We start from the raw sequence: 24,943 nt of genomic DNA, 5'->3' as shown, positions 1-24,943 counted from the left end.
GTCTTATGGCGAAAGCCCCACTAGATACATGTTGCAAAGTTCCTCTTTCTTTGTTAGCGAAAAGCCAACATCAACCATTGAGACTTTAATAGAGGCTACGAATCCAGTCATATTGCTCAGTGTTTATTCGCAGAAAATAGTGACTAGAGTTTATTTAAAACATAGTCCTTTATTAAAACAGATAAATCTGAATGGTCATCTTTGATTAAAGTATCATTTGCAAATAGCCTAATTTAACTTTCCCTCTCTAGCTTTTTTTGAGAAAAGCTTTAATTTTATCTGTGGATGAGTGTTTTCATTTTGATTCTGCATTTACAATTTTAAACTATTCAAATTTTGGATTATGTCATTTAAATTTTTAACTTTGAATTCCAAATTTGACCAACGCCATAATAAAACCCAATACATTTTCGGCATAAAATCCAAGTGGCCTAAATAACTTCCTCATCCGCAGGAAATTGATATAAAACAATTAGGCGCCGCCACCACCTTATAAGGACCATGTTTTTTAAACGGCGGCGTTTGTAGACGCTGTTTTGACACTTAACTGTTGGTCCGATAGGGGTTTGGGTATGTTATCTATTGGTCCTTTTTCGATCTTATTCCGAACTGTGTTTTATTCCGATGTTGATGTTTTTTGGTCTTATTGCTGGAATCCACTTTTAGTCGCAAATTCTAAAATAATACAGAATTTTTGTAACATTTTTTCCCATTTTCTCGCGGCGCACCTGGCAACCTTCCGCGGCGCACCGGTTGAGAAACGCTGATCTAAAGTATAGCGTTATATTTTCTTCCCAGCAGATTTACGACTATTTTAATCGATTAATCGAAGTTCCTTTGCACAAACATATACATTTAACCGGAAATAGTAGTTATTTGACGTATAACCCTTCTACACTGAACGCAAATACTGCAAGTAACAGAACTAGGCCTGCGCACAAAAAATAGATTTGCACCGTTTCCAAGCAAGCTAACCCGGCGTTTAAAACGCAGCGACTGAAAAACAAAGATGCTTAAAAAAACTTTACGAGCAGTTAAACAAAACGGAAGCCAGGAGTTGGCGTTTCGTGGCCTCAAAGACATGGCACATGAAAGACTTAGAAAACGTTTACTCTCAAGGAAACTTTCGAGCATTACTTTAAGTATAGTCCAATCCGCAATCGGGGGAAACGGTTTCAAACAACATGTGAAATGAAGCTTTCCACGATGTTAGTACACTTCCCCCATTGGTCAAAATGAGCAGATTAAAGCGACCAATGCCTTTATCGCAGTAAATGCCCCAGGATCCTGGGCACTTCGTCGTTCTTGATATTTTATAAAGCGGTGGACATGTAATTGGGATGATTTCTTTCACTAGGGGGCGCGCGGACCGACTCAGATGAAGGCGCAAAAGGTTTACAATAACGAAGGAGCGAACAAAAATATGCGCAAATACTGAACACTGGGTGTCAAAACGTTCCGATGACGATTATAATGCTCCGTGAAAATGGCTAGAGAAGGGCATTTTAACAGACAGAGAATTCGAATGCTGGCTGCGAGGGGATTTATATACTGCATAGAAGGAATGTTCTTAACTAATACTTACTAGAAAATCAATTTCAGACTGTAGGAAGTATATGACCATAACGAAATCGCAAACACTCTTGGTCTGTCCCATCTGGGTGAACCAAAACTTCCGACTCAAGAGGGGAACTTTATACATAAAGCCGCGTCTCAATGCAAACAACAACATTCTACTAAACCAGTGGTCGGCAACCGCCGGTCCGCGACGAGTTCGTTACCGGTCTGCAGCAGGGTTTCCAAAAAAAATTAATTAAACCCAAACCGTGAGTAAAAACCGAAAAAAAGCCAGATAAAAGTGCAAAACAATTAAAGTATTTTTACATTTAAAACTTATTAACTTTCGTTGATTGGTATGACAAACATCACATTAAGTGTCAAACACTAATCTAATTCAAAGCAAACTAGTCTTCTGTGGCCATATTAGTTACATAGCACGTTCACAACATCCTAAATGAATTTTTATAGTAAAATAGATCGTAAAACTCCTTGTACAAATACAATATCGAAAAATGGACAAAATATCATGTTTTTGATGTTCACGCGTTCTCATACTGAAGTCTAATAGAATAAAATCATTCAAACAATCTTTATAAACAAAGTTCCACAACAAAATGTTTTATTAGTTTGTTGTTCAGGAAGGAAAGTTTTCAGAAGAAACGTGATGTGTTTTAATTGGTTTAAGCTAGGGTTACCATATTTTCGTGGCCTAAAATCCGGACACTTTTTAGTCCCCACTAGCGGTTTTTAAAATGAGGTATGAACACATTGTCTGTCAATATGACGTCACACTGGCAATGCTTTGCCTATCCATTGTACACCGGAGCGGATTTTTGAACATAGTGTCGTGTATTCACTATAGACCAGGGGTGTTCAAATGATTTCTGCCATGATCCACCACAGTCAAACCTGACAATATGTTGATCCGAGTCCACACGTCGTCATCCATATTCTAATGAAAAGTGTAATACAACTACTTTGAAGAAACGCGATAACGTTAATAGTTAATCTTGCTTCGTTTTTGTTAAGCTTTCTAAGTGAGGGCGCACGTTGCGAGCGAGGCGAGCGCGATTTTTGTTTAGGTATACCGGTATTTCTTTTAAATTTCCTGCAAGTTTTTATTACATTGCCGAAAAAATGTTAAAAAATATATGTCCAATATTTTTGGATCGTTTTCCGTTAACGGCAACGAAGCGCTGATCTAGTTCAAAAGACAGCATTTAAAACGTAAACAAGTTGGACGTAGAAAGATCATTCGCGCAAAGCGCGAAAGTTTTTCGCACTAACGTATAGTTAAACTTGTCAAAAATATTTGAAATGGACTCGCGTCTAGTTGTCAAAGAGGCGGTGGACCGAATGAATTACATTGGCGGGGCGCATCCGGCCCACGGGCCTTAGATTGCCGACCCCTGTTTTATACTTTAGGTCTTACAATTGCATCGAATTGGGGCTTTCTGTCGCTTACTGATATCCTCAAACGCTCACAAATATTAGCATTTGGGAGTCTCGTTCTATGCTTGATTTTTTACAAAATTCATCAACACTGACAATTGGTATTCACATAAGACACTGTAGAAAGTTTATTTTTTCAAGACTACTTGAGAAGATCCGCACAAAACGTTAAAAAGATCCGGAACCGGATCGCGATCCGCCATTTGAACATGACCGTACTAGACTATTGGGTCATCTCTGATTTGACCTCTGGATCTCTAGGCACAGGGTTACTATATTTGATACTGCGCAATCCATAACAAACTTACCCCAGTTGCATGGTAAACCGACTTTAGAATATTACCAAAGTACTTTACCGACATTGTTTTATTTGTGAAAGAAGGATAAACACGAAACTATAGACAAATAGAAAATAAATGTTGTATTGCAATACACGAATGCAAGTTCTCATTAAGCATTAAACAAAACGCCAATTTCCTTGGTATTCTTATTTGGTCTGCGACAGACTTTGTTTTTGTTGCGCTATTTTTCTACTGCTTTATAATTTTTTTCAGCAAACATACGATCTTATCGTTTCAGACGTGTTCTAAATTTTGCAATATCGACCAAGATATAAGGCCTTCAGCTACTAGCCCAGCTCTACTCATCCATGTATCCCAAATAGAGCGCTGTATTGTCGTTTTTGACGTAACAATGAAATTATTACCCGCAACGCAACAAACAATTTTAAAAAATTCCGGACTTTTCAGCATATTTTGGCATTTCCCCCCGGACGCAGTTTGAACACTAAAATTCCGGACATGTCCGGGGAATTCCGGAGGTATGGCAACCCTAGTTTAAGCAAGTCTCTATAAAAATGGCAGAAAAAGGCCAAAAAGCTGAATAATTATTTGAAGTCGACCACTTTGAAAAATGCCAGATCTTTGAAATTTGGTGTCAAAAAAGCCAATAGTACAAGCCTAGTTCGAACTCCATACTTTTTCAGGTGTTGGTCTGTGGTTCATACTTTTTCATGTCGCCATTATTTTAGATTTGTGTATGACGTAACTATATGTGTTTTCTTATTAGAACAAACATATTTTGATCACAAATCTGTTGTTTTTATAGCAGTTACTGATAGCCTTTATCTTGCATGGTTATCGTTATTTTTTTAGTGATATTTAAATGTCATTCTAGTGTCTGTCTATACTCTATTCTGTACATCAGGGGCGTGTACCCTTTCATACTGCCGGGCCAAATATGTATATTCGGATTAGACCACGGGCCACTTGCATATCTCGTCGTCTACCTGTTGTGCAGTGGTCGGCAAACTTTTGTTGCGGCCGAAAGTAGTCTTTTCGGAGCTACTTAAAGGCCCACTACGTAAAATCACTACGAAAACAGTGGCGGATTCAGGCTATAATATAAAAACATTATATAAAAAAGAATATACGCCCGAAGCACAAAAATTTGCGTTTACTTAGAGTTAAAGTTGGCAAAAAATATAGTTTTACAGGCTCACAAGACCACATTTGGCACGTGGGTCTTTCCAAGCTGAGCCAATTAAAAACATTATATGCCACACCAATTGTTAAAATAAAGTGCAATGTACGGCTATCATGCGGCAAACTACTACGGTACATGATAACACCAATCTATTCAAAAATAACTCGCGGTTAACAGTTGGCCTACCACTGTGTTAGTGACTACCACAATAAAAAAACACACACGTACGTACGTTGAACCGAACAATGCCACATTAAAAGCGACACATTTTCTCAGCTGTGGAAACTTATTTAGATCGAGATATTCGCGGTAAAAAACTACTTTTTAGCTGCGCAGAGAGAAATTTGTTTCTTTTTTTTTACAACTCACATGAACATTAAAATTGAATATAAAACAATTACATTTCAAATGAGCGAAAAATATCAAACGGGCATTTTAATATGTTTTCTCAACATGGCCATACGCAGCTATTCGAAAGCCTTTTGAGAACAAAAAAATTGCAGCGCTCAGTGCAATTCACTTTCACACAAAGTTGTACACTTTCCGCAACAGCATCCAAAACACATTTTGTAGTTTTACTTTGTTAGCAGGTCACATTCTATTCTAATATGTTAGCAGGTCACATTCTATTCTAATTCTAATAAACTAAAAATTTACGTGCTATATAAGGCGACCTAGACTAAGGAGCAGTCAGGAAGTTTCAATATTTTAACAGTTACCTGAATGTTTAGTGGTGCGGACCCAAAACCAAAACACACCGCGGGCCACATATTTTGGTTCCGCGGGCCGCAGGTTGCACGCCCCTGCTCTACATAAAGCCGTGTTTGTCAAACCGTATCAGGTTAAGGCTAGTTTTCTAAAAACGATTTACATATTTAAGCAGTTTTTTAGTAGTTGTGTGTGTTTTTTCACCATAGAGCGTTGCTTCTCAAACCGTATATGAGCCTGATAAAGTTTTACTTGAAGACAGATGTTGGCAAATATTTTTGACAGCGGGCTGCATGTAAAATAAAAAATATCGTCTGGGAACTGTCACTGCGAAAACTTAACTGGTAATATAATACAGATTTAAAAAGTTTTAACATTTGAAGTTGAAGTTAGTCTAAGAAAAATGAGTTCAAAACAAACATCTATGCTAAGTTTTTTTGGAAATAGAGGGTCAACACCATATGAAGAGTCTGACGTTAGGAACGAAAATTGCCAATTACCTCAAAAAAAGAGGAAAACTTATTTTCATCGCCAATACAATCAGTCGTACCTAATGTACGGATTTATTTTAACGTGTGATTCAGAAGCACCCATAGTCCGCTCTAACGATGCAATGAAGCCTTCAAAACTACTTCGGCACTTGAATACTAAACATCCCGAATTAAAAGACAAACGTTTGGGGTTTTTTGAAAAACAAAAACGTGGTTACGAAGGAGAAAAGCGGTTATTGAAGACTGTTTTATATCAACAAATCCAAACGTACTACGAGCATCGTATTTGGTATCTCATCTCAACACTAAGACCAACAAACCATTTACAATTGGAGAAAAATTAGTTCTACCTGCGTGTAATGATATTTGCCGTAAAGTTTTAGGAAGATTAGCAGCTAAAAACATAGGGCAGGTTCCTCTTTCGGCTCGCACTGATGCGAGGCGAATTGAGGATATAGCAGAAGACATTGAAACTCAATTATTAGAGAAAATTGTAAAGTCACCATGGTTTGCGATTCGGTGTGATGAGTCCATAGATATTGAAAAAAAAGCTGTGTTGCTAGTATTTGTTCGATTTCTTTATGAAGAAGATATTCATGAGGACATTTTATGTGTACTGTTGTTGCCAAAAACCACAACGGCCTCCGAACTATTTAAATCCCTGAATGATTATTTCGCAGAAAAACTGAACAGGTATTTTTGTGTCGGTGTATCTTTTTTGTGTCGGTGTATGGTTTGACAGTTCGGATAAAGGAGGTCGCACCAGAGTGCGAGGCCACTTATTGTGTCATTAACAGAGAAATGCTGGCTAGCCGAAAGTTATCACCTGAGCTTCATAGCGTATTTGATGATGTAGTTAAAATAATCAACCTCATCAAAGCACATGCGCTTAACACCCGGCTGTTTGAGCAGCTATGTAAGGACATGGATGCTCCACACAAATGCCTTCTTTTGCATACAGAAGTAAGGTGGCTCTCACGGGTAAAATCATTAAACAGAGTATTTAAATTGTGTGAACCACTGCAAAGATTTCTATTAGAGAAACATTCCGATCTTGGTAAGAAATTTATAGATGAAAAATGGGTTCTAAAACTTGCCTACATGTGCGACGTATTTAATCTGTTCAACGAACTAAATCAAACACTTCAGGGAAAAATGACAACTGTTATCAAGTTGGCAGATAAATTGGCTGCATTTGAAGACAAACTTAAATTATGGAAGAAATGTGTTAACAAAGGCGTTTTTGACATGTTTTTAACCTTAGCAGAGACATTGAAAGAAAACGAACCTGATCAATCGTTCTCTGACCTTGTAAGCAGTCACTTGCGGCTTATATTAGTATAGAGTTCAAGCGCTATTTTCCAAGCGCTAAAGACCCAAGGACTGCAAATAAATGGATTCGTAATCCATTTATTTTCGAAACTGGTGAATCGACCTTAACTGTGCAACAAGAGGACCAAGTGCTAGACATTGCAAATGAGGGTTGCCTGAAATGAACTTTTCATGCAACTCCTTTACCAATGTTTCGGATGAAGGTCTTGCCAGAATACCACCTTGCAATAAAAGCCTTAAAAACGTTGCTTCCATTTCCGACATCGTACTAATTATGCGAGTCTGGTTTTTCTGTGATGGCAGCAACAAAGACGAAACCGCGAAACAGACTGGACGTGAGGGACACATTGCGGGTTTCACTTACTTCAATAACTCCTAGGTGGGAGCATCTCGCTGCCATAAAACAAGTTCAAAGTTCTCATTCAAAAAAATGTTGTAATTCATTTCCTTCACTGAACATTTGTTGTTTTTTAAGGCCGATCCGCGACAAAATTTTAGTTTCAAACCGGTCCGCAGTGCAAAATAAGTTGCCGACCCTGTACTAAACGACTCGGGACACTATATGACCTATTGCCAATAAGCCACAATTTAAACCGAACTGCGATCCTTTCAAATCAAATTTAATCTTTGTGTGATTGCGACCAATGATGCGCTATTCTCATTTGATATAAGCGAAACTAACCGGTGAGTTTTTTTTGCAATTTAAACGTTGAAACAATTTCTGGTTTGTTTTTGTTTTTGTGAATGTTACAAAGTTTTGGGAATAAGGCACAGCTTGGATTTCGTACAAACTTTGTATGCCCCTACAAGCCATTCCAGTAACTGTTCTGTTTGGTACTGTAAATAAAAATGATTTGCTAAACTACATACCGACTTGTGCTAGCTAATTCTAGTTTTCTAATTCAATAAATTAGAGCAAAATGCGGCTAATTCTTAATCTAATTTGTGTATTGCTTGTGGGCTCTAATTCTAGTTCTAATTTAATTCGGATTTTACCAAAATTGCTACTTTGTCCAACGGCATTTTTAGTCTCTCAGTGAAAACAAAGAATTTAAAATAAAACTATTTGGATGGAACGACTTGTAGAGATGATGTTTACCGCCCAAAAAGCATACGATATCCTAAAGTATAAAACTTAACACACACTTATTCACCATTAACATTCTTTTTGGAATAATTCGCGATTTAAATGAAATTGATTGTGAATAATTAAATGTAATTCTATAGTTGAATTTCGTTATTTTAATAATTCGGTAATTCTAATTATAATCTAATTTGAGAAAGCTCAAAATAATCTCATTCTACTTCTAATCTGAAACACTATATACGGATCTGTTCATCAGTTTAATGGTGAAAATAACGGCCCAAATAGACATAAAAAGCGACATGCTTTATTATTCAAACGTTTCGGCAAATGCTCATGCCATCATCAGTGATATCACTAATTCTTATCTAAGTTTAAAAAGCTAAAATAATTCTAGTTGATCAAATCTGCTTGTGCTCACTTTAGCATTTATCGATGTAAATACGCCAAAACTTTGCCTTCACCACGGTAAAAATAATCAAACTATCAGAATACCATATTGCGCTCGGATATAAGAAGATCGCATCATTTCGAGTTAAATGGGCAAGTCTTTAAACGTATATCTGTCGCTTCTTATTAGGTGCTATCTATCTTTTATCTCTCGTGCGTATTTTTCTTTCGCCGTTTAACTAATTATCTCTAATAAAAAAGAAAATTACTGCAATTATTGTGGTTTGATTCATAAAAGTTGTGTTAGTAAGCTGTGCCAGATTCTTTACTTTTTTTCAATTTTTCACTTAACTAATATTCCGGGTGGAAAATGTTACATAGGCTAGACCAGTGGTTAACCAACCTTTTTTCAAAGCAAAATAATATTAAAAGAACTTTAACTGGTAAAATATTGTCATTCATGAAGTATTTTATGAGAAAACAACAATGTAAATATTTACTTTGGGCGTCACAACTAGCAAAATGGTAAAACTAAGTTGCAGACGAATGCGTTAGGCTAAATACAAACGCAAAATAATATTTAAAAAAACAGTCAAATCATGTGTTCGCATACCGTTTACTCGATTGTATCCCTATATACCCTTCAAAGATAAAATCTATTGTTTTACCAGACTAAATTTGGAAAATTGTTGCATCACTAGAAGACTTTTTAGTAATACATCAAATGTACTCAAATGTATTGATGTTTTGTACGATTTTTTACGACCACGACATGCAGTCTTAACAGAATAATATAATAAAAGTTTCTTGTTTTTACATGTATTTTAGTATCCAATATTCTAAATACTTTGGAATTAGAAGAAAAGCTGTAAACATTTACTTATAAAACAATCGAGATTATTTCTATTTTTATGAAAGAAGACTTGAAATCTAGATGAACTTAACAAATGGATTTAGGCGGAAAAACCTAACGCTGGCAACCCTGGTTGTAATGCGAGAAATGACAACCGTGACTCTTCATACTAGAAGCGTTTGCATTATAATTTTTTTAAGAATGTGTGCTTTTTACTGTTAAGGACCTTTTTTGGTTTATTAGCCTGGTAATACATAACTATAACGACTCAGAAGAATTATCAGGCGGTCCAGTCCAACATCACCCACTAAAAGATACCACTGCTATATATGTTTTTGATCTGCAATAAAAAGTTTATTAGCAAAATTAAAAATAGAAAGCATATTATTTCAATGTTTGTTTCTAATATCTCGGAAGACTGGCAATCGCATCATGAGAGTTCATACTTCAAACGAATTTATTTCAAAAAACTTTCAGCCAGCACCGCCACACTGTAAAAACCAAAAATAAGAACTACAGCTATATATATATAAATACACTTTATACATGATATAAGCGAAAAAAGTCAACCATATGAACCAGTAAAAGAAATTTGGCAGTTGTACGAAAGAAATTTCAACAAATTCTTATATGTACAACGTCAGCGTGTTTGCTGCTTATGACTTTACCAGATCAACTTAAACAGGAAGCGCAATCTTCTTGCAAATTTCATGAGGTTCGTGAAGAACCGCAGTATTACGTATTCGGCATAGCGCTGGTAGAGAAAGATAAATATACGAACTTTGACGCTCGAGATTGCGATTTAGATGCTGGTCGATTACAGGCAGCCAAGTTCGACCAAGGCGCCACTCTGTCTGGCGGAATATACTCTCATGCGCTCGAACGCAAACATTCCCCGGTCCGCAACAGGCGAAATCTAACGCTCAAACGTTGTTTAAAGCGCCAGGTAACGACGGAATTTGTGAAGGCGGACTGTTATTCGGGGGTACACATTTACCAGGTAATATAATATCTGCATTGGCGTTATGATTTCTGCAAAGGGAACTACTGCAATACAGTTGTCGTTAGTAAGTCGGAACTGATTTCGAGCCCAACACCAAAGTGAAGTTTGTTCTTAGAACTCAATAACGCGTTACGCCTGACAAAACAAAAGCTTAAAAACTGTTTACAGAGGATTTTAATACATCTGTCCGGTTATTATTGGTTTTAGCAAAACCCCTACCCTACTAACTTGTTTAGTTACCATAAAACTTACATTAATTCTTGTACGAATTCATATTCCATAGATATTAATCTATTCTGTATACTCGTATTTCAAAATCTTAAAAGAAGTCGCAGGCCGTTTGTTAATGCAACATTATAGACAACCTTAACTGATTGGGTTTTAATTCGCCATCCGCTGTGCAAAACATTATGAGATAATATAAAATTTACGGTGTAAATGAATTTAGACGTATGGAAGATTCAATACTTGCTTGCTAAAAGAACAATCTTTATCATTTTTGATGATTTGTGAAAAACAAAAGGCTTGAAGTCGTTCTTACCAAATCAATGTCTTACCACACTGCTTTAAAACATTGTCATCAGAAGTATAACAAAATATAAAACTATGTAGTTTATTCAGTTCATTCAGCAAAAGCTTTACAAATTAAAGAAATATAAAAATACGCCACTATGTAGAATGTGTACAGGGGGTGTACATCTATGAAACTGTAAATGTAACACATTGTTAGTTGCATAGAATTATGAAATTTATCGGACCAGTTTAGGTTGTTCAAAACGGAAGAATTAGTATACACAACAGGTCGACAGGAGCATCTATAATTGAATAAAAATTTTATTTCACTTTCAGCAACAAAAATGTAAACAGTAAATGTAAAACTTTTCGATGACTTGGGAAGGTCATGACTCCATAGTAAAATTACTATGAAAAGTGTTTTGTTTTGATGACAAGTTCGATTCAACCGGAAGGGATTTTTGAGTTACAAAAGGATTGCCACCCCGAGTCGTGGAATCATCTGGTTTGTTGGGAACGTCCAGTAGAGAGCGTAGAAGTCGTATATAGGTGATGGCATTTTCGATCAGATCCACCGCATCACTTTCGTCGCCAATTTTTTTGGCGATTTCTTCCCGACGCGGCGTCGAATTACCTGGGTGAATTGCCGACAAACCGCTTGGTATAACACCACGTAGCTGTTGGTACAGATGGCGAAATTGTGCGTTGTGATCATCCGGCGGACTTGGTGAAGATCGTTGCCTTTTAGGGAGAAGCGAGGCAGGAATGACGGCGAATCTTGGTGGAGCGATATTTTGGGGTGAAGCGGATAATTGGCTGGAGGAAGAAGAATCTATTTCAGTATTAAAAACTTTACAAAACAAGAAACGGCCTCTCATAACATTCGTTGTGTGACCATCGTTCCTCTCCATTTCTACAATGCAAAAAAAAATAATTGCTGTGATCTGTTGTATTGGTTTACTATACACTCTACCTACTACACCTATTGTTAGAGGTATGGAAAAAAGCGTCTTTTTTAAACATGCCAAAAAGTAAACGTTTTACACCAAAATATTTCAAAAGTTTTTAATTTTTATGTACGGAACAAATTCTACTGAATTTAAAACGCATTCTTAGTACTGTACTGCGGTAGTGCAGAATTGAATAATTAATTTTACTGTATTTATATCTAGCCGTTCTAAAAGCGAGAAAAATTTATATCTGTTTGCGTTGTTAAATTCCTTTCTTTCGAACTTATTGCAGCAAAGGACAAGAGGACTTGCTGTGATATTCGAGCCGATTAAATTATATCCAGGTCGCCCAACAAAGTCGCTCAAAGTAACAAAAAGCCTTCTCATAAAAAGGTTATACGATTAAATCCTAAACCGTGTAAAGCACTTCACGTGACAGACATCGCTTAATCGTGAGTATTGGAGCCGAGATTTGAGGCCACACGACGCCGGCCTTTCAAGCGTCACAAAGCGCAGCCGGACCTGTGGCGCCGGCTGGACAAAGCGGTTCCGATCCGCTCGGGATTATTAGTAGAATGAGCGGCCCAAAACTGTTGTGTCTGATGTTAGATTTAAGCGATTTACCCACGTGATAGATTAAGTTGCCGGCTTTCAAAATATCGCTTTACCTTGGTTTATTTATAGGAAAATAACGACATAACGCACTGGACTCAATACGTATTTTTGCCTAGTCTTAAAGATTAAATTTAAATAGTCGACGCGACTTTTTCGCGACTGCAACATCTTTACGCAAACTTTTGGAAAGAACCGATCGTTTTTTCTAACACTTTGCTGTATATTAAAAATCTTTGGTTCCGGGAACGACTTGCGGCGTACATTTTCAATGCGCATCGAAATATAACTTAGATACAGTTATGCACCTCAGTAATCCAGGACCTACAAATTTCCTTATATAAACATCCAAGAGGCAGAATTGAATAAAATTTTACTCAAATATGTGCCAACTACTGTTGAAACACTAGTCTGATGTCGGATTAAATACTATTTTCACAAACCAACGGTAAATCATTATACCTGCACACTCTCAATGGAACAGTTTTCTAGCGCTCAGCCAAACGATTTGATAACCCCAACTTACAGTCTTTCAAACGCAAATAGCCCGTACAGTAAATCTTCGCATAAAAAAACTTGTGCTCTGTTGTCGACACTTTCCCGTGCAGCCCAGGTGCACAGGCGCCTTGCAGTCTGGCGTTCGCCACAGCGACGTTAGCAAAGGTGCGTAGGGTTGAAGCCGGCTTGTTTACGCCCGTTGTCATACACTTCGCACTGACAGCGAGCTCGCTTTGATTTGCGTTAGTCAGGAGCACGTGGAAAGAATAAATTTAAACCATGTTTATTTAGTTTTTTGAAAGTATTCATACCCTTGCGCATAACCATCCTGTCATAACAACCATAAGCGGAATAATTTTCGAATCTTAGCGATGAACTTTAAACAGAATACGCTTTCTGTCTGTCTGTCTGTCTGTCTGTCTGTCTGTCTGTCTGTCTGTCTGTCTGTCTGTCTGTCTGTCTGTCTGTCTGTCTGTCTGTCTGTCTGTCTGTCTGTCTGTCTGTCTGTCTGTCTGTCTGTCTGTCTGTCTGTCTGTCTGTCTGTCTGTCTGTCTGTCTGTCTGTCTGTCTGTCTGTCTGTCTGTCTGTCTGTCTGTCTGTCTGTCTGTCTGTCTGTCTGTCTGTCTGTCTGTCTGTCTGTCTGTCTGTCTGTCTGTCTGTCTGTCTGTCTGTCTGTCTGTCTGTCTGTCTGTCTGTCTGTCTGTCTGTCTGTCTGTCTGTCTGTCTGTCTGTCTGTCTGTCTGTCTGTCTGTCTGTCTGTCTGTCTGTCTGTCTGTCTGTCTGTCTGTCTGTCTGTCTGTCTGTCTGTCTGTCTGTCTGTCTGTCTGTCTGTCTGTCTGTCTGTCTGTCTGTCTGTCTGTCTGTCTGTCTGTCTGTCTGTCTGTCTGTCTGTCTGTCTGTCTGTCTGTCTGTCTGTCCGTCCGTCCGTCCGTCCGTCTGTCTGTCTGTCTGTCTGTCTGTCTGTCTCCTTTTGAAATAAGATTGCATTCGCACACCAAGTATACTTATGTTTAAAGACCTAAGGTTACTTGTAAATGGACCAAATTTCGTTATGCATATATAAACAAAACATTACAATGATTTATAAAAATATTCTCCCTAACCGCTTTTACGCCCGTAGGCTCCCTAACCGCATTGTCAAACAGTGTTCATTTAACATTCTTGATGAACTAATGTTGTAAAATCCTATATTTGGTTTTGCTGACTCTGTATCTACTGCACACTTTACTTGTGTTAAAATTGTTAAAATATTTCTGGCGTAACCGTAGGCTGTAAACATATACTTACAGTTTTCCGCTTTTCTACATGATAATTTTAATAGAAGTGATCAGGTCGTCCATTACATACAGTCAAGCGCCCAACTCCGAAAATTTGGACAAGTAGCAGCTACCGCGTCAGGAAACAACGGACGCACATCTTTGATTTCGAGGGTGCTCCGTCGTCATCAGAGAGGCCTGGAAATCGTTACACAGGCGCTCTGGTCAGGTGCAGGGCCAATCAACGGACAGCTGTCCTTATACAGGCTTGGAGCGAGGCTGTCCCCTTTCCTCCCTCAATCTTTCCATTTGCCGCCAGTACTCCATAACAGCTGGTCACACACTTCTGCGATGCAGGGCGTCCAAACCCGGGGTGCGTTGGCGCAGGTGGACAAGCTACTGTCTTTATGAAGTGATGGCGTCCCGCTGAAAATTGCCTGTGCTGTAGGGCGCTCGTCGAACAAGTGGCATTCCCTTTTAACGATGAAGGGTATTCGTTCCAATTATTTTCCGCTGTCAATCGCTAATACTCTACAAGAGCGTCGAAAAACGAACAGTGAAGCAAACAGTGTGTAAAACTACTTCTAGCGGTGTGATTATTTGGTTTGTGGATTAAAACCTTTTTGGGCTGTGAATAATTATCCAACAGAAGTTTTTTTTACATTCATCTATGTTAATTTTGGATTGTATGAGAATTTATTTATTCGTTCACGAGTAGCTTTAAAATAACCCACAACAAAGGTGCTGTACAAGTAGAACACAAAACTATATATCTCCAGAAACATTTTGATTAGCAGCAAGCTATCGTACAATTTTCCAAGTCAATAAAAGTTTTCTTTCATGAAAGGATGCGGTAACGTAGCCAAAGAAAACACAAAATAAGATACACCTAAACTATAGAAAAGAAATGTCATAAAACAAATCCCTTTACTTAAAATTATACTAATCTGAAATACTTTTCTTTATTGAAATTTTTTTTAATTTGGTAGAAAATTCTTATTAGTATCTGCATACAGTATAAAACATACAACATGACACGAATAATTTAAAAAAATCCATTATTTAGAGTTCTATGACATATTTTCCTGGTTTATTTCATTTATAAACATTACCTGAAATATACATTAGGTCATAAAACATCATCAGTATGCCTTTATGGCGGTTTGCCAGACAATGCGGACCGCATATATTTTTGGTATAGGCTTCTCGATACATTTTTTTGTGTAAGGTACGATCAAAATGCCAAAAATTAAAAAGGTTTTATTACCTTGCTATGTGCTGTTTCAATCTTGTTTATTGTAATGTTACAGTTAACCACTCAGCAAAAATATGAGCAAGGGTGCCGCGAACTATTTATAATTTCTGTAGGGTGCCGCAAGCCAAAAAGGTTGCGAAATGTTGTACTTCAGTAATGAAACGTAATTATACCTGAAAAATAATCGCTACAAGCAAATAATTTGAGCGTTATGCGTTGCATAAATGTTCTATGTAAAAATGATTTTAGCGTAGCGATTTATTGCGTTAAAAAGCGTTTTTTTAATAAGATATATTCTCTTGTTATAACCAATTCTTGAAAAATATATTATTGTTAAAATATTACACTTTTGCCAGGAAAAATACTAACGGCAAAATATTCAATAATTTAATGTTTTTTAAATTTAACCTTAAATAAATTTAAAGTTAAGCAAAACAAAAGAACTGCAAAACATGACCAAACTTTAAGTTATATAAACATGTTCATATATAATCCTGCTTTTCTGAAATCATATTGATCAATAATTAATAGTTTTGGTACACAATTTGTCTTGGTTAAGGCTTTGTCGAAACTCATCGATCTTTTGTTGTTTAAGCCAGTGGTCGGCAACCGCCGGTCTGCGGACCGGTACGGTCCGCGAGATGATATTACCGGTCCGTAGCAGGGTTGTCAAAATAAAATTTTTATTTAAACAAAAAAATGTTTTTTTGATTTAACTGTACGTGCAAACCTAAAAAAGTCCAAAACAATTAATTGTATTTTTATATTCAAAACACATTAACTTTTGTTTAAATATACATCACGGTTGATCGATATGATAAAAAATCACAATTATAGTATCAAGTTATCGTTGACGATCAAAACAATTAGTATGCTGTGACCATATGAGTTACATGGCACGTTCGCAATATCCAAAAATGCATATATTTTTATTGCAAAAAGCCAATCTGGCATGTACGTATGAAAGTTTTTGTATTGAGTAACTTTGGAAAGTGTCGTGTATAGGGTCTGCATGGTAAGGGGATCTGAAATACATTATTATATATAATACAAACTGGGACTTTATATATCGTAGGAATAGATAATAGTGGCAGGCTATACAAGTGTAATTTCATGGTACAAGTGTAATTTAAGATAAAACGTAAATGCCAAAAAGTTTTATTTAAGCCGCGGGCTGGGTTCAATTGCTTGGCGGGGCTAATTCCAACGGCCGGTTTCATTAGGTTCAATAATTCCTAGATGGAAGCATCTTTTTGCGACAAAACAAGCTCAAAGTTCGCATTAAAAAAAGTTCTAATAAATTTCCTTTACTGAATATTTGTTGTCTTTTAAGGCCGGTCCGCGACAAAATTTCAGTTTTAAACCGGCCCGCAGTGCAAAAATGGTTGCCGACCCCTGGTTTAAGCAAGGCAGGAGATTAAAAATAGCCGCGAGGTTTGAACTCGCGATGAAGGTTAAACCTGCAACGTTCCTCTACCAAACAAGCTTCGCACCCTATGTGAAAGAAAGATATAACAGTTTGCTTTTCTTTCCTTTAATGGATTTATTAGTCCAGCAACTAAAAATTTAAGATTTCTGTGCATGCCTGTTAGAACTCCACTGCAGAACATCGCTACAATATGTTGATCATTACTTTAATCAGAATATGCCGAGCTATAATTTTTGGCGAATACAGGGAATGACTCACATGTGGACAACCCAGGCCAGTTTGGAGACTTTAGGGACGTTTACGTTTTAATATACTATGATACCTAAACGAATTAAAAGAAAAATGTTACACGCACTATACTATCGTTTGTTCGTGCGTCTTTCTTTCCCACTCAAGTAAATTATATTACTTTTGCACTGTTGCACCTCACATTTCACGCTTTATTTCTTATTTCATTACGTTTCCGGTTGACACCTAATAATTAGTTACATTTGGCACTTACCAAAGGCGTCGTAGCCAGGGTATTTTACGCCCGGAGACAAACTATAAAATTGGCACCCTCCTCCATTTTTAATCACATTTTCTATTACAATAACATAATATACCTTAGTTTATAAAGGAAAAGAAAAAGAAGAACCCCTTTTGGGAAAATTTTGTAAGCCCCATTTGCCGCCCCTGTACCTTGGCGCTCGGGGTCATATGTACCCCACCGCCCCCCCGTAGCTACGCCTTTGGCACTTACACCCCTTTTCCCCCTTGTTGTAATTTATGAAACCGAGGGAATATGACGGCATTGGGTTTTCGGTATAGGCTATGCTATAGAAAAATAATTGACACATTTGCAAATTAAGTTTCTGCCCTCTTCTGAGACGTTGGCCGCTTTTATTTGTTTATGCCTTATATTGTTTTATTTCTGTAAGCCTATATTAATACAGTTTAAAAACACTCCGTGTAGCGTTTTGCATCCGACAAGCCGTTAAGTAAGGCTGTAATTTGGCGTAACATAACTAGGCTACATACCCAAACAACAACGCATCGCTCAACATTTATACAGACGTCAGTAAGTCAATCGTACATAAAAGTACAATAACCTTGCTATCGTGGTATATCCTTTCACTACATGTTTAAATATGATATGCAAACTTATCTTTCACAATAAGCAATATTATTAACTAAGCATACCTGGTGTCATTGACAAATAGTTAATTTTTAATGCAACTGCTGGTTAGTTTAATATGGTTGGGTGTCGAACTTCTTCAAGACCCGTAATACAAGTCAAACAAACGATGTATGAAGGCACAGTTTCTCACCCTTTTTTCGCGGCGACCTAATTTACTTCACTGAACGTTTTGTAAGCTTAAAGTGAACTTTATACAAATAAGAAAATACCAGAATATAAGTTCGAATTGAATTAATATGATCCATCTCTTTGTAGTGCTTCTGCAATGTAAAAAGTAATGGAGTAATCTTGATCAGAACCAATTCCAAATATTCTTATCGTGTAAACTACTGCATTCGGCGACCCAACCAAATCAAGCGGTGACCCAATTTTGGATCGTTACAGATAGGTTAAGAAAACCTGAATTAAGGCATGAATCTTGATAGTTTTACATTTGTCGCTAATTTATCTCTCAATGTGCAGTTTAGCCAATCGAATATTCAAAAAAGTTAATAATATTTCTTTAGGACAAAGTTTTGTTATCGCTGAGACGCGGCAAATAAAAAAATCAATACATAAAAGCTATATTTTCATCCTGTTTTTTCTCTGTCTGCTAGTTTTGATAATACAGCAATTTAAAAATATAAAGCCTATGTATTAAAATCTTACAAGCAACTCAAGAGAAATGCAAGTATAAACAAAAACAATTCGCGTTCGCTACGCTCGGTGCGTCACAACGTCTTAAGAGGTCTACGTACAAAAAGGTTAAGAGAACACTGCTTCCCATTTCAATGTTGTTTTATATAAAGACTTTTTTTTAATAGTTCGATTTTTTAAAACTTTATTTTTATCTGAATTTAAATTTAATCAGGCGATATACAAATGTTAAAGTTTTGGTAAACTTTCCTCTATTACAGAAAAGCTGGGACAATCGTGTTTATTCGGAATAAAATATTTAGAATAACGGGTACCCAGCAGTGAGACACATTGTCTGCAACAAAGGGTCCTTTGGTTAAAGTTCACGGCCTGCAACGACAAATATCTGTGAGTGGAAATACTTCTAGGTACTTTAAGTTTCCAACTTGGATGACAGTTGCACGTTAAGTATTTGTAATATTTGCTTAGCTGAATTTGACAATTCCTTGGCTTCGTCGTTATATTAACATCATGCCAGACATAGGCACTTTGCTTTCAAGTTTCAATTATACTTTACAGACGGATTTTTTACGAGCAAACCAAAGCTTTGCAAACAAGCGATATACCGCGGCCAAGCTTTTTGATCTACTCACGTTTTGTTTCGCAACAAGTGTTTTGGCACGAAACTTCACATCCTGCTATTTTTTCTATAAATTAACTGGCAAACAGGTAGAAGATATCAGTTTTCCTCTGACGTTAACCGTAAATTGGAAAAATGAGAGTTCTTGTTGCATTGTTTTTCATTGGAACTGCGTCGGCGTTAAGCCTATCTGGTAAGGTATATTCCATACAATATTAACTTAAATGTCTATGAACATTGGTCGATATAATCGATATTCTATTTACTGTTATATGTTTGACAAAAATTTATCAGGATCGAGCGTTACAGCTTCTGCATCTGCCTCCGCGAGTTCGGGTACATCATCTGGCGGCGGCTCGTTTGGCAACTTGTTCAACGATATACAAAGCTGCTTTAACTTTCCCTCAATAAGAAATCCATGCAGACGTGTCATTAGGAGGCCATGTACAAGGGTTGTACGTCAACCGTGTCTATCAATACCTGAAGAACCTTGTCCACAAGTCGTTGAGCCATGTCCACAAGTCGTTGAGCCATGTCCACAAATCATTGAGCCATGCCCACAAGTCGTTGAGCCATGCCCACAAATCATTGAGCCATGCCCACAAATCGTTGAGCCATGCCCACAAGTCGTCGCACAACCATGTCAACCTAGGCGACAAATCATACGCAACCCATGCCAACCAAGACCTCAGAGAAAAACCATTCGTCGCCCGTGCGCTAGAACCAGACAGCCTTGTTACAGACGCCCAAGACAACCTTGTTACCGACGTCCGAGACAACCATGTTACAGACGTCAAAGGCAACCTTGTTACAGACGTAAGTTTTGTCAAAAACTGATAAATTAAATACAAAAGTTTTAACTTAATATGTTTAGGCGCACCATGCCGTCGAGTCAGTCAACCATGTCCACAAGTTGTCAATCCATGTCCAGTACCTCAAACTATCCCATGCGAGACAATTGTACCCCAAACCATCCCTTGTGAAACAATCGTACCCGAAACAATCCCTTGTGAGCAAGTTACACCAATAACAATCCCATGTGAGACAATTGTCCCTCAAACCATCCCTTGTGACCCAATTGTACCCGAAACAATTCCTTGTGACCCAATTGTACCCGAAACAATTCCTTGTGAAACAATTGTACCCGAAACAATTCCTTGTGAAACAATTGTACCCCAAACTATCCCTTGTGAAACATTTGTTCCCGAAACAGTCCCATGTGAGCCAATTGTGCAACCGACGATCCCATGTGAACCAGTTATCCCCCAAACGGTTCCATGCAATGACATTACTGGAAACACAATTCAAAGACCATGTCGTGGTGGGGCATTAAACCTCCTCCAAAACTGCTTTGGTTTTAACTCATTGGATTCTTTGTTGGGTTCGAGCGGCGGAGCGTCAGCCTTTGCCTCGGCGTCAGCATCAGCCTCATCAAGTGTAAGTTAATGTTACCCCGTAAATATTACGATAGTGTTAGATATTGATTCTCTACGATGTTTGAGGTATTTTGCTTATTTTGATTATTGGTGGGAAATAATTTCTGATAATTACAAGTCCGTAACGTTTTTTAACACGTGTAATTTACAGGTCGTTTAAGGAGGTGGTAGGGAGAAAGGCGCTGTAGGTAAGTAACTTTTTTTTAGTTTTTAAACTAAGGCCCTCTTGATTTTAGTTTATTAACGCATTGCACAAAGTGATAGTATTTCATACATTACATTGGATATATATAATATTTTCATCCAAACAATATTTGAATAGTCATTGTCCCACGACGTTTTGACTGTGGAACTATGACGTTCAACTCATAGTCGCAAATGACTTGACTTTGTTTCCCTTATTCGCTTTTAGCTTTTATTTTTGATATGATAAAGCACCGTTATTTTTGCTAATGGTAAAGTGTCACTAGCATTTAAATTGTTACGTTGTTATTTTATCTTAGTATGTGTATTAACAACAGAATCCTGCGCTCCAACAGAACACGAAATGCCGACGAAAAAAGTTCTAAAATTGTTTTTAATAAAAGCTTGAGAAGCGCACCGCTCCGAACAAAATCAGTCAGCAAAAGTCTAAAACTTTTAATACAAATATGCATTTCGCCATATAAATGGCATTATCAGCTTGTCTGTACAAATAAATAGTAAAAGATTAAAATTTTGAAATGTAAAATAAATTAATAAAATACATTCAAGACGAACAAAGACAAAGACAATCTGCGTATAAACGCCAACCACCAAAGTAAAAACAAAAGCAAAAAGAATTATTTGTTCTTTTACTGGCAGTTAAAATCTACTGTATTATAATTGCCCATTTATAGTCTGAACCTATTACTATTTTACTATACAAACGTTTTCTACGTTGAGTGTTATATTGCAAATATAGGTGCTGGTCAATTATTCTCAGTTTTCAGTACAGTTAAATTGTATTTTTCACTAAATGAAACTTACTGCTTTTACTACCAGGTGGCTTAGTTTTTAATTTTAAAGCTAAGTTGGTTCTATATTATTTTTCAGGATTAGCAAGCAAAGAGTCTCTCCCATAAAAGTTGGAAAACCGTAGAAATAGTATGGGAACATCTTTATTTTTAACGTTCTGTTATTCTTTTCTGAATTTTTTCCTTCGGATCGTATTGTTTTAATTTCATACTTTCCTCTTGATGTTTCAGTTTGATTTCTTACTTTTCTCTCTCAATACCTTTTCCAAGATGACAAATAAATGAGTTTCCATAAAAACAATTGTGTTTGTTTCAACATTAGGAGTATTCCTCCCCTTTGGTTAAACAACGTTCTACTTATATTTCCGCCAAATTTATAACGAGAGACAACAAATATCATAATAAAACTAACGATGTCCGATACTTGGTATATTCATCCGATAACGATACCCGATATTTAGGGCAAAAGGTAGCCTGATCTTATCTGATACCAACTATGGTCAAAAAACAAAAACTAATCAAATTTAATATGATTAATCGAAATTATTATAATGCAATAATATTGATTTTAAGGGTATTATGCCGAAATTTGCTTTTGCGTTCGAAAGCCTATTTATCTTCGATTTTAATGCTATTTCTCATAAATTAACGTTTTATAATAGAAACTCTTCGCTGGGTCGCAAAACATGGCTGTAAAACATAAATCAATTAGGTATTGGATCGGCACCGATAACGCCCGAATATTGGACAACTACCGATATTACCATTTGGTATCGGGTATCGGGTATCGGGTCCGGTCCGATGCTATCGAACATCCCTAATTGAAAACCATATTTTTACAATTGGTTCTTATGCATGATTTATAAACAAATATCTAAACTAATTGTTTTAATCCTACAATGTTCAAAGAATCAAATATAAGGCACAAATAATGAGCTCTATCGGAGGCGGAAACATAATTTAAACCGTGTCCTTATTCAGTGCAAACTGCTATAAGCTTAATTGTGCTTAAAGGTGTTTGTATCGTTATCAATACGACCTTATTTTACAAAGGCCTAATAACTTTTATGGATGGCCGCCGATAACTGTTCGGATTGATAATACCACACGCCGGATATAAAATTTACCTTTTGAGTTAATTATTACTAAACAAAGGAATGATAAAATACAAATCCATGTAAATTGATAAGAAATTTTGCCCAATTGTCGTTTAGTTTAAAAAATATTTAAAACTTAGCTTAGTTTTGCATTCGACAAACGTGTCGGATAATTAAGTATTAATAATAATTGTGCTTTAGAATCAATTGAAAAATATGCTTAAGTTGCGTAATCCCTGCATTAGACAATACATTTCAAGTTGCATAAAACTTGAAAATAGATTAGTGATGCTTTTTTGCCATTGTTTAATATAAAAATTACACGGTTTCTGTGTTTTTAAAGAAAAACGTGCAGTATCGGATTCGGGGAAGTCCTAGATTTTAGCCATTTCAGTGTGGTAACTTTGTGGTGCCTGCGGAGCCCCTAAACTAAATGTTCTCCAATTGTTATGAAAACTTGTGAAACTGATTTTTATTGGACACATAATGGGAAATCAAGCAGAAACCATAAATTTAAAAAAAAAGGTAAATCTGAACATCCCTAGCCGCAACGTTTCAAAATATCTATAGGTGCGCCTCCAAGTAAAAAAGGTTGAGAAACACTGAGCTTTAGTATAGCGTGTTCAACCCTACTAATAAGCTTTAACCATGACATCCTCATATATTGTACGATTTTTTCGGTTTTGGTGTAGGCTACACTGCACAGTTCTTTTTTACGAACATCTCAGAGGTATTATTAATCACTAACATATTTTTTTCGCCGCAACAGTATATTACTTAAATGCCTGGCTGAAAGAGTTTATATCGCGTTTTTTTAAGACTAACTTTGCAAATCTGAATTCTGTTTATTTGCCGGTATGATTCATAATTGACACTATACGGCCATTTGTAAAACTTCACTTAGGGCGCCCTTAGGAATGTCCGGAATTTTTTATTTTAATACCGATACTCGATATTTTAGGGCAGAAAGTATGGCGATCCAACCCGATATTTATAACGTCATTATTATCTATAGCACAGTGGTTCTCAAACTGGGGTCCGCGGTCATTTCGGGGTCCACGAGACAATTTTCTGGAACCGCGAAGCACCTAACTAAAAATCAACACGACGCTCCTGAAGAAGAAGTTTTTTGTAAAATAAAATTTTCAGGCAACTTACTTTTCCAAACCAAGCTTAACACACGCAATAATAATAAATATGCTGCACATAGGTTAATTGTGGGACAAAAGAAAGATGACATTACACCAGGGGTTTCCAACTCAAACATGCCGACGTGCCAATTTTTATCTTATATCTTCCCGTGCCAAAGTTCAGCAACTATTTTTTTTTCCAATATTAAAAGCGCTTTTATACAAAAAAATAAAAGCAGTATAGTGCTATAACGCCAACGGTTATAGTCTAACGGTTAGACTCTAACCCAGTGTTTCTCAACCTTTTTTACCCCAGGGCGCACTTGTAAACCTTTCAAATCCTAGCGGCGCACCTGACGATCGAGTCGACTGCAAACTTTGCTTGGATATTTTGTTTTTTGCTGGCAGTTTTTATTACGTCAGGTTTCTAATTTTATTATCTATAAAGAAGCCTGCGGAGTCGGGTTCCGACTCCGGCCAAATGAGCGATTTCGTCAAATTCTTAGTCCGGCTGCCACCCTACAGCCTTTATTTCACCCATTTACGTAACTAATTTAAGGGGAATTTTCAGCAATCCCCTCATAGGTGTGTCATATATCTCATCCACCCACAATACATTGCTCGAAAATATCCACGATATGCTATTCCGCCTTTTCAATTTGCAGTTGGCGGCATTAACAGTTTTAAAATTGATACTCCGCACGTCGGACGGGACTCAGGCAGTCCGACTTCAGCAAAACAAATTGACTACGGTACGTCGAGTCCCAAATTTGACTGTGACTCCACAGCCCTGCTATTAAATTCGATGTGCTCAATAAGACAAGCCTAAAGAAAAAAGAAAAAAATTAAATAGGCCTTTCGTGTTGTAAATTATGAAAACAAACGGTATGTTAGTTAGAGTTCGATGGAAACACAAAATAAGCCCGCTAAGCAACAAAATCTAACTCGGAATAAATCCAAAATTTAACGGAATAAGACC

At 37.0% G+C, this 24,943-nt stretch overlaps 1 protein-coding gene across 1 annotated transcript; it reads left to right on the top strand.

Annotated features, from left to right (window-relative positions):
• Positions 1 to 19,441: 19,441 nt before the first annotated feature.
• LOC146148472 (uncharacterized) lies at positions 19,442 to 20,752 on the top strand. Its single transcript, XM_083388042.1, has 4 exons — positions 19,442 to 19,499; positions 19,601 to 20,122; positions 20,181 to 20,315; positions 20,565 to 20,752. Exons 1-4 carry the CDS (start codon positions 19,442 to 19,444, stop codon positions 20,750 to 20,752), a joined length of 903 nt encoding a protein of 300 aa, XP_083244168.1.
• Positions 20,753 to 24,943: the final 4,191 nt, after the last annotated feature.

The sequence above is a fragment of the Ascidiella aspersa genome, chromosome 4, assembly GCF_963924565.1.
Source record: "Ascidiella aspersa chromosome 4, kaAscAspe10.2, whole genome shotgun sequence".
Lineage (NCBI taxonomy): Eukaryota > Metazoa > Chordata > Ascidiacea > Phlebobranchia > Ascidiidae > Ascidiella > Ascidiella aspersa.
Note: the sequence above shows the minus strand (reverse complement) of the source record. Positions and strands in the feature narration are given on the sequence as shown.